Raw genomic sequence first — 10,709 nt, forward strand, 5'->3', positions numbered from 1 at the left:
GCATCTTTGTTTCTTTGGTTTCTGCATTCCCAGAGTTCCTGGGGGATGACAAGAAGCCAGTGTAATCTCCTTTGAAATTTGCATTAACTTTGGATGTCTGTCTCCAGCCCCCTCTCTTCTCCCCCCTCCGCCCTACTCTGGAGGCTAAGCAGGCTAAGAAAGAGGTTTCTCTGCTATCAAACACATTTCAAGTCTTTCATTATCAATTCACCAGTCCAGCACATAATGAGGTCTTGTAGTCGCAGATAGGGAATTCATTTCTCAGTCAAAAGGCTGAACTTGAAGCCGCCAGCCCGTGGCCCATTATCTATAATTACTTCATAGGTATTCTACAATGGTAATTTGCTTTGGAAACTAGCAAAGTCAGGTTGCTGAGAGCTTTGTAAGATTAAGTCGAGGCCAAGGCAAGATGAGCTAGGGCTGATAGCCAAGAGGAGGCATTTCTCTTCTCTGCTAAAACTAGGCAGCCTATGCCCCAGGCAAAGCCAGGAAGCTGGTGACAGGCACTCTCCTCATTGGTTGGTCTCTGAAGCGCTAAGCTCTTTGCTGTTTGCAGCCTGAAGGTTTCTGTTGTGGTCAGCACATCCCACACAGCTGGCTTCTACATCAGTGTGGTACCCGATTTCTGCACAGATTCAAGGAGGGGAAATTGTACACCATGAGAAAAAGACAATTCAGGAAAACCCAAGGAGCAAAAAGATGTTTTTCTAGGGTGGATGAGTTGGGGGAAAGAATGCACTAGGGCCAACTTGTCCTGACTCTGGAAGCTGATGGTGGGTCTCTTCCAAGAGTTTGACTACGTGAAGTCATTCTCAGGACTTGAGCCAACCAAGACGGAGTTTCTACTACACAGACATTGAGACTCCCAGAAATCAGAGACTTTCACTGTAAATGCTTTACAGAGCCAACTTGTAACTGGTAAAACATGCCGAATAACCACCAAATGGGAAGAACTCTTCTTTGACAAATCTTTGATCCAAAACATTAGATTTATCAACTGTTTACATAAATGATGTTGGAAGTCACAGGTACTGCAGGGCATCCCAAGAGTCAGAAGAGCAATGACCCAGCTTGGGAGTTTGAAAGGGGCTGTTTAAGAGAAACCAGGGAACTTGGGAGAGTGTTCAGTCTGTAAAGTACTTGCCCTGCAAACAAGAGGGCTCGAGTTAGATCCCTGAACCTGTGTGAAAAACTGAGTGTGGTAACATTTACCTGGAATACTAGAGCTGGGGAGGGAGAGACAGGGGCATCTCTGAGGATCTGCAGCCAGCCAACTTAACCTAATAAGTGAATTCCACATTGAGTTTCACACACACACACACACACACACATACTCACACTCACACACATACACACACTCATACATACACAGAGTCACACACACATACACACACATACACACACTCACAGACATACACATATATACACACACACATACACACGCTCTCACACATATACACACTCTCACACACACATGTACTCACACACACAGAACCTAGGAAGGAGAACTGTCTATGTTGGCCATTGACACAGAGCAGAGGCAGCTTGGAAACTGGTTCAGGGCAATTGTTCCATGAGCCGAAGAAGAATAAAGCGGGCCGCAGGGAGCCACTGGGAAAGAAGTCGCCATGAGGAAAGAAGGCGGTAGCCACTGAAGGACAGAGGTAGCCATCATTTTGGGGTGACACCGGGAGGCAGAATGTTTACAAGCTTTGGCCATGTTCCATCAGAAGCTTCTATTTTCCAGGAACGTCACAGCCTGATTGCCAGCAGGTAGGTTTAAGGAGGGACTCAGAGTCCCGTTTCCTTGGAAACGGCAAAGTGAAGTCAGCTGTGAAAAGCCTTGCACAGATCCCTCGTCGCTGGTTTTGGAAGCCGAAACCACTTCCCCATGTCAAAGTGACCCAGGAGGCTCGGGTCCTCAGGCAAGCACGGGACATTCATTCCTACCCAAGCAAATCCAACGGTCCCAGTGTTTCATGGTGTTGGGTCTGAGGAAGCATCTTCTCTGAGAGTTTCACTGATGTCAACACACAAAGGCTGTCTGTTCTAGAATCACAAGTGCCAGTTTTCACTGCTTGCCACAACCATTACTCCATGGGACAGGGTACATGCCTATCCATGTGATCCCTATCAGTGGCGGGGGTGGGAGGTGCATGTGCAGGCCGGAGGTTAGCCTCAGGTATCATTCTGCAGGCGCCATCCACCTGTTCTTCTGATATAGAGCCCCTAGGCTGGGGTGGCTATCCAGGCAGCCCCAGAGACCCACACGCCTCCTCCTCCCTAGCGCTGAGATCATATGTGTGCATGACATGTAACCACCATGTCAGGCTTTCTTAAATAGGTTTTGGATCGAAGGCAGGTGCAATTCATGGTTGTTCAGAAAGCACTTTGCCAAAACTGATTCCAGCGCCCAGGGAGAGGTTAAACCTTCCATGTCTCTGAACCCTGCACAGAGCCTGGCGTGGCCAGAAAATAGAGCTGGAGAAAGCTAGGCGGAAACTAACGCTGCAGGGCTGGAAAGATGGCTCGGCGGGGAAGAGGCAGACACTCAAGTCACATACTTCATCCTAACTGTAGCTCTGACTCCAGAGGACCTAAGCCTTCTTCTGGCCTCCATGCACTCACTTACATACACACACACACACACACACACACACACACACACACACACACACACACTAAAAATTAGAATTAAAACTCAAAACAAGATTCGTGTATAAAAGAAGGCAGTTTTCAGGGAAAGGCTGGAAACCCTTCCCACCTGGACTTCATGTATCAAATGTAGAATGTTTGAGGAAAGCCTGTGTTCCAATACAGAAGAGGCAGGTGATGTATATACAGCCTACAGAGGTTATGAGCGTCTTGGCCCAGAGCTTTGGACCCCACACCTTTCTCAACTCACTAACCTCCTCACGTTCTTGGGAGTGTCTTTTTTTATTCTATTCTTCTGTAAGCTGGCCTTGAACTCACAGAGATCCACCTGCCTCTGCTTCCTGAGTGCTGGGATTAAAGGCAGATTTGCTCCACCACCATCCGGCTACAAACTAAATCTTAAAGGAAGACGAAAGGATCTTTTCTAGCATAGTAGGGCTAGGAAGAAAACAAAAGGTCTCCACAGTTGCAAGCCCTAAGTGTGACCTTTACCACAAGTAAACATAAAAACGTAGCCTTGCAGGCAATCCAGCTCCTAAGGAGGTACACAGCCACCTGCTCTACAATCACACGGGATGTTCACTTGAAAAAGATTGAAATTCTAGGACTGGAGGGATGGCTCAGCTCTCCAAATCACAGGCTGCTCTCGCACAGAACCGGAGTTCCTGTTCCCAATACCTACAGGGCATCTTACAATGGAGCCCCTAACTGCAGTTCTGGGGCTCTAGTGCCCTCTTCCCTTCACTGAAGGCACTGCAGGCACACAGCACACATAGATGTAGGCAAAACACAAACACACACACACACACACACACACACACACACACACACACATAATCTCTTTGAGAAATGTGAAACTGCTTGCCCACCCTGATAGGCTTATCTGGAAACTGGTCCCGGAAATGGAGCAAGCAGTTTCTCTAAGTTCCTTGTGAGGTACTGTGCATGCCAAGGTTTGAAAACAGTTCTCCTGTTGAAGAACTAGCTTGGTCTTTTGGTTTGGGTTTTTATAGTTGTTACTGTTTTCTGCCCAGTCCTAGAACCAAACAAATCAAAAGACTGCATTGATACTCAACCTTCCTTCGCTTGTTCATGCCACTAACATTTACTGGGTGTCAGGCTAAGAGGTAACCCAAGGAAAGGACTCGGGGTGCCACAGCTTCCAGCAACTCCTCTGCTCAGGCTGTCTCTCCTGATCTCCTACCTGGGCTGTTTTGTTCTGTTCCTGAGACTCTGCAAGTAGCCCGTGCTACTCAGCGATTCACTGAGTAGAAACCAGTCTCTACCTCACCCCCATCCTTCTGCCTCTCCCTCACTCATGCTAGGATGATGGGTGTGAGCCGCCACACCCAGTGGAGAGATTTTAACTATATTTAAACCAGAAAAACAAAAACAGCAAGAGAAAAAACTCACGTCATCTGCTTCCTGAACAACAGTAGGAACGGCTAATATTTACAAACTGAGTTGTTTACAGAGGGTCGTTCCCTGGGTGTGGTCTCTTGGGAGCAGAGAGAAAACAGACCTAATTGTAGAGCCCCATCTTCCTTGTCCCTTCTCCCAGCCACCCTCCATCACCTAGACCTGCTGACAGAGCAGAGCCGGGTCTGGTGCCAGCCCTCCTGCCATTGCTTCATCTCCTTTTCCAATCAGTCAATAAGACTTTTCGCAATCAGGGGAATATATCCGTTAGCCTCTGGCCCATCTCACCTAATGCCCTAGGACAATGGTTCTCAACCTTGCTAATGCTGAGACCCTTGAATACAGTTCCTCGTGTGGTGGTGAACCCGCCCCCCACCAAACATAAAATTATTTTTGTTGCTACTTCATAACTGTAATTCTGCCACTGTTAAGAATCATAATGTATATATCTGTGTTTCTGATAGGCTTAGGGACCCTCTGTGAAAGGGGTGTTGACCCACAGGTTGAGAACCTTGTCTCAATGCTTGTAGACTTCCACCACGCTCCCTTACTAAGAGGGAACTCACCTGCACAGGACAATGGGATCAGGCCACAGAAATCCCTCAGGGAGCAACTAACTGATAGAAGACAACAGAGGGTAGCTGATGGCCCTGGGTGTCTCTCTCTCTCTCTCTCTCTCTCTCTCTCTCTCTCTCTCTCTCTCTCTCTCATTAGTTACCTCCAAGATTAAGAGCAAAATGAAGCCATCTGCAAACATTCAGAAGCTCAAATTTTTCTACTTTCTCACAGAGAATATGATCTTGTCAAATGAGACGAAATTAGCAAACAGGAAGTGATCCAATCTATAATGTGGGGGGCTCCTGGTAGTGACATAGAAAAAAAGCTAAGCCCCCCAGATTCCATTTGCTCTCTACCAGTAAGAACCTCACCCAGTTCTGCACTAAAGAACAGCTAATCAAAAAGCACTTTTAGAAAGGAGTTTGGTTGCGAAGACTCTTCCTCATTCTGACTGGCCTACAACGGGGCCTTAGGGAGCCAGGAAGCCCAAGGGAAATCATTGCAGACAAGATGACCAAGCGTGTGTTCTTAGTGATTGTCTGGCTTGACAATCTTGAAGGTAAGATTTTTCGGTGGGGATTCATCTTCCCTTGGCGTATCGAAGGCCCTGCCCCTTGTCTTCTGGCTTGCAGCCTTGTAACTGAGAAATCCTGTGTTATTCTCTCTTCATCCTTTGTGCAACCTGACTTAGGTAAGCTGTCAGGGCTGTTTCAGATCACAGGGCCCACAATATTATTCCTGTGTTGACCATTTTTCAGTCTTCAGTGTGTTGTTCTGAGCATGTTATGGGCCCTTTCAATTTAGGACTGTGCCCTTTGGCTCGTAATTTTTTTTTTTCTTGTATTGATCCTTTGGTAATTCTGAACACTCTGTCTTCTATTTCTTTCACTTTCTGATTCTGGGCCTCCCGGTAGTCAGATCACCCACTGAGGTGAAGGACACCCCCCCCCATAACAGTGGGGGCTCCTTCTAGACCCCGGATCAGGCACAAACAACACCTGTTTTCACAGAGAGATTCTTTATTAAGTGGGGAAGAGAAGTTAAAGTTACTGCTTTCTGACCCAGGGTGAAAAACAGCAGCAAATGACCCCACAGCTGTAATTTTTAAAAGGAGGAGTGTGTGGGGGTCTGTGTTAGAATGAGCTAGGATGCTAAGGGACAAGGGAAAGGTGGAAAGGGGTATCTGTCCCAGAAGGACGAAGGACTGCCTCCGCATAGAAGGGAAACAGACGTGGCACAGAGACAAATGGCTGTTTACAGAGGCAAAGGGAGAAGAAAGCTGTGTTAGCATGAGGTGTTTCGTTTTAATTGGGTAATTTAATTAGGTGAACCAAAGGGGACTTCTGCTTGCTGGACTTTGGTAGTCAGCCTTAGGAAGAGAAAGTGGCCAAATAAGGGAATAGACCTCGGTGGCTAGCTAGCTTCAGGAATCTATCCAAGGGTGTTTAGCAAGGCAGAGGGACTAGGGGAGAAGGGCAAGGCCGGTCACATGGCCAAGCAGGCTCGTGTCCCTTCATTATGGCTCTCTCGTTCCCCATGTCTCCCTGGACGCCTTGTGCATTCCTTTGCTTGTTTGGCTTTCTTGAGATAAAGCCTCACTGTGAAGCCCAGGCTGGCCTTGAACTTGACTGTTCTGCTTCAGCCTTCAGCCACACAAGACTCATAGATGTGTCCACCATGCCCAGGCTTTTAAATACTTCTAATGACCTATCCTTTCAACTTCTCCTCTGATGTTGCTAATGAAACACGGGAAGAGGGCTGGCAAGACAGCCCGATCGGTGACAGTGTTTGTCTCTGAAGTCTGATAGAATGAATCCAAGCCCCAGAAACCCCCACGGTGGAAGGAGAGTACCAGCTGTCCTCTGACCTGCGCATAACTACTGCCGCAGAACATAGACACCCTGCACACACATGCCCTACACATACTAATAATAATAAAGAAAATTTAAGTTTAAAAGGTTGCTGGAGAAACATTCTTATTTTAGTCTCTGTGATTGCTTTCTTGTTTTCTGGTTAGTTGCTTTTCTTTTTTGTTTTTTTTTTTAATTTCATTTTTTTTTAATTTATTTATTATTGAGGATTTCTGCCTCCTCCCCGCCACCGCCTCCCATTTCCCTCCCCCTCCCCCGATTAAGTCCCTCTCCCTCCTCAGCTTGAAGAGCCATCAGGGTTCCCTGTGTGTAGGGTTCTGAGATCTAACTCAAGTTTCCAGTCTTGGCAGCAAGCACCTTCACCATCTGGGCCATCTCACCAGCCCTAGTAGGCACATCTTGCTTGCCAATTTTAGTAACATACAGGGTTCGGAGCCTGCACCTCCAGGTCCTCTAAAGCTGGCCAGCAAGGACACTTCCAGCTCAGCTTCAGCTTGTTTTCTCCACATTCAGCAACTAAAGCATGTGGTGTCTTTAGGAACAGTATTAACTCTAGTTCTAGGGACAACGAAGAGCATTGGCAACAGCCAGCACTGTCTAGGGACTTCTGGGACATCTCTTGGAGAAGTAGCCCACCCCACACTGCATCGTCACTGAGGAGTCTATGCTCTGAAAATCTCTGCCCATGCACACAGGGCACTTTCACTCAAGCTCCTCAACTGTTCTTGTCATGCTTAATGTCAGCCATTGGCTGCGAAAGATTTCCCTCACTCTCCTTATTTTGTATCACACGTATCTTACCCAACCATAACATCACAAGAATTTCCCATGTGCCTGCCCTGTGCACATGTATGTGTGCTGCCCTTCTGATCGTCATTCTTTTAGCTCACGCAGATGCTTTTCTAACTCTGTGGAACACTCACAGGCTAGCGTTATGTCAGCGGTGAAGTGAAAGAAACCTATTTACACAGGGGTCTCAGGATCACTGGAGGATCAAACAAGTGCTAGCTGGACTGGGAGTCAGGAAGAGTTAAGAGGGCAATAAACAGATATTAAAAAGATCCATGAAGATTCTGTACCAAGTGTTTCCTCAGTGTTGACCTGAGGACACAGCACAGCGGAGAGGGCATGCGTGAAGCCTGGGACACCAGATGGGGTGACTCATGCATGCAACCCCAGGATTTAGAAAGAGGAGGCAGGAGGATCAGGACTTCCAAGATTATCCTCAGCTATATAGTGAATTTGAGGCCAGTCTGGGCTACCTAGAAACTTGCCTCAAGAAAAAAAAAATCAGTACTGGATACAGTGTTGTAGATGGGAGGTGCACCCTCCCCTGAACCATCATTCTTCATGAGCCATCTGCACCCTCATCCTGCATGCAGCCTTGGTGGGGAAAGAGCTGGTTCTTGTTCTCTCACTGGTGTAGGAGCCCAGGGGAAACCCAGACATGCTCACCTGCTGTATTCCTGTGGACTCCCTGGGACTGACAGCCTCTAGGCCCATGTTGTAGCACACTGCTGCCTCTTCAGCGGACGCCCCTAGCTGCTGAGAGGGCCCTGAGCTGAACAAACAGGCTACGCACAAGCATGCTTTTCTGCAGGAGAGCACACAACTTATTCTGGGGAAACAACTCCAGCAAAAGCTTGGACTTTTCAGCTGCAGTGCTTTATCAAATCTTTCTTCATTGTGTTTTTTTCTCAAGCTGTACAGCCTTCCAAAAAAAGAGTATTTACTGATTATCACAACTCCTTTTACTGGGCCATTGTGCTCGGACTCTTCTGTAGTAAAGGTCAGGACGGAGGGGAACATTATCACCACTTCTACATCTCCCCTCACTGGTCAAAACTTCATATAGGCTTCACATTTTAGGGTCCCAAAGGGACTACTCAGCAGACAGAACTTTCCATTTGTTCCCCTTCTGCCATCTCCAGATGTAAAAACTGGAAGCCGGCGTTTGCTCCCATCCTCACTCCCACCCTCCTTCCTTAGTTTCCCTGCCAATCTGAAGGCCAATACAGTGGACAGCATCTGCATATCTTTTCCTCAAACAATCCCTCCATCAAAGGGCAAGTTCATGCTAGTAGACAGCGAAGGCTTATTTGCATGTCTTCTTACCCAATGAAGGGCCGCGCACCTGATGCCTACTTAATTCTGTTCCGTCTGTGCTACTTACAGGAACTGTAATACACTCTGAACTTGACAGCTGTGGGAGGCAGGGGAAGGCTCATGTGGCAAAGCTCATCTGTCACAGAAGGGGGGCACTCCATACTAGAGGAGCTGCACAGTACAAACAACGCAACTGGTACTGCAACAAGGCGGCACACTGTTCCATGGCGTACTGAAAAGATAGCCACTTCATAATCAACTGCAGACGATCCGCCCTGCTCAAGGCCATGTCTCATCACCCACAGCAGAGAAAGGCAAGTGCTCCTCTCAAACTCATCTTTGGTTCCATTGAGCTCCACATTTGGGTGCCAAGTATTGTGTGAACATTTTCTGGACACATGTTGAACAAGCAAGGGCACTGAGGATAGAAACAAAGCAATGATTCCATCCAAGTGCAACCTTGGGGAACCACTGAATCTAATTGGGCTTATTGAACACAGGCAACTTACAGGTAGCTACACTACCAACAAAAAATGCCTGTCCCTCTCCAAGCAAACAAAAACTTACCATACTTTTTACATGTATAAGGCCTTGTCCCACCATCAATCATTATACACCTTTGAAAGGAACTGTGAGCTTGAAGGTGTCAGCTGCGCTCTTGCTCACAGAACTGTTTCCAGTAGTCCATTCACAGAATCTATGGGAGCAATGACATCTAAACATCATGCGGTTTCTTTCCCTCCAGTAAGAGTCTTTCATGTTAACAAAGGGACCTGCATCTCCTGAAGGCTCCAGCACGCTGCCAACACTCACGGCATTTTGCATTTTAAGTTCTTTCATGTGTCTGAAGCAAACAGGGATAAAAGACTGACCATATCGTTTCCATTCATAAGGCATTTTCCCCGCATGAATTAGTTTGTTTCTGTGAAAGGACTTACCACATACTGCACATTTGTAGAAACTATACCTACAATGAATCCCTTAGTACATTTAAAGTCTAAACCATATCGTTTATGTGGATAAGGTTTATCACGTGACATCTTCAGTTCTTACATGTGTTTTAAGTGGCTAAGGATAAACATTTTAACACACTGTTCACATCATAGTGTTTTTCACCAGTATGAGTTATCTGATGTATTTGGAGGAAACAGCGATAAAGGAATTAGATACGGCTGACATTCATAGGGGTTTTCCACAGCGTGAATAGATTTATGTCTCTGAAAGGAACTGTGACGGCTGAAGGCTTTCCCACATTGCTTGCATTCATAAGGTTTTTCTCCTGTGTGTGTTCTTTCATGTAATCGAAGGTAACTGTACCGTATAAAGGCTTTATCACATTGTTTACATTCATAGGGTTTCTCTCCACTATGAATTCTTCCGTGCAACCGAAGGGAAGAGTGATGTCTAAAGGCTTTTCCGCATTCTTTACATTTATAAGGTTTCTCTCCGGTGTGAGTTATCTCATGTAATCGAAGGGAAGTGTGACGAGTAAAGGCTTTCCCACACTGTGGACACTCATAGGGCTTTTCTCCCGTGTGAGTTCTCTCGTGCAGTCGAAGGGAAGAGTGATGTCTAAAGGCTGTACCACATTGTTTACATTCATAGGGCTTTTCACCAGTGTGGGTTCTTTCATGCATTTGAAGTAAAGAGGGGTAGAGGAATGACTTGCCACAGTCTTTACATTTATATGGTCTCTCACTAGTGTGAGTTCTTTCGTGCATCTGAAGTAAAGATGGGTAAATGAAGAGCCTACTACATTGTTTACATTCATAGAATGTTTCTCCACCATGAATAATTTTATGTCTATGATAGGAAGTTTGACATCTGAAGGCTTTCCCACACTGCTTACACTCATAGGGTTTCTCTCCAGTATGAGTCCTTTCGTGTAATCGAAGGTAACTGTGACATGTAAAGGCTTTCCCACACTGCTGGCACTCATAGGGCTTCTCACCAGTATGGATTCTTTCGTGTAATTGAAGGGCACTGTGACATCTAAAGGCTTTCGCACACTGGTTACATTTATAGGGTCTTTCTCCTGTGTGAATTCTCTCATGCCTCTGAAGTGAAGTGGAGGAACTCAGAGCTTTCCCACACTGGTTA

General features: G+C 46.5%; 1 protein-coding gene across 1 annotated transcript in view; it reads right to left on the reverse strand.

The window, feature by feature from the left end:
* Nucleotides 1-6,762: 6,762 nt before the first annotated feature.
* Nucleotides 6,763-10,709, reverse strand: part of LOC113455938 (zinc finger protein 14-like) — an 11,042-nt gene continuing 7,095 nt past the window's right edge. Inside the window, exon 3 of the mRNA XM_026778624.1 lies at nucleotides 6,763-10,702. Within this exon, the coding sequence (XP_026634425.1) occupies nucleotides 9,722-10,702 (981 nt within the window). The 3' untranslated portion in view covers nucleotides 6,763-9,721. The remainder of the gene's footprint in view (nucleotides 10,703-10,709) is intronic.

The sequence above is a fragment of the Microtus ochrogaster genome, chromosome 4 (genome assembly GCF_000317375.1).
Source record: "Microtus ochrogaster isolate Prairie Vole_2 chromosome 4, MicOch1.0, whole genome shotgun sequence".
Taxonomy (NCBI): Eukaryota; Metazoa; Chordata; class Mammalia; order Rodentia; family Cricetidae; genus Microtus; species Microtus ochrogaster.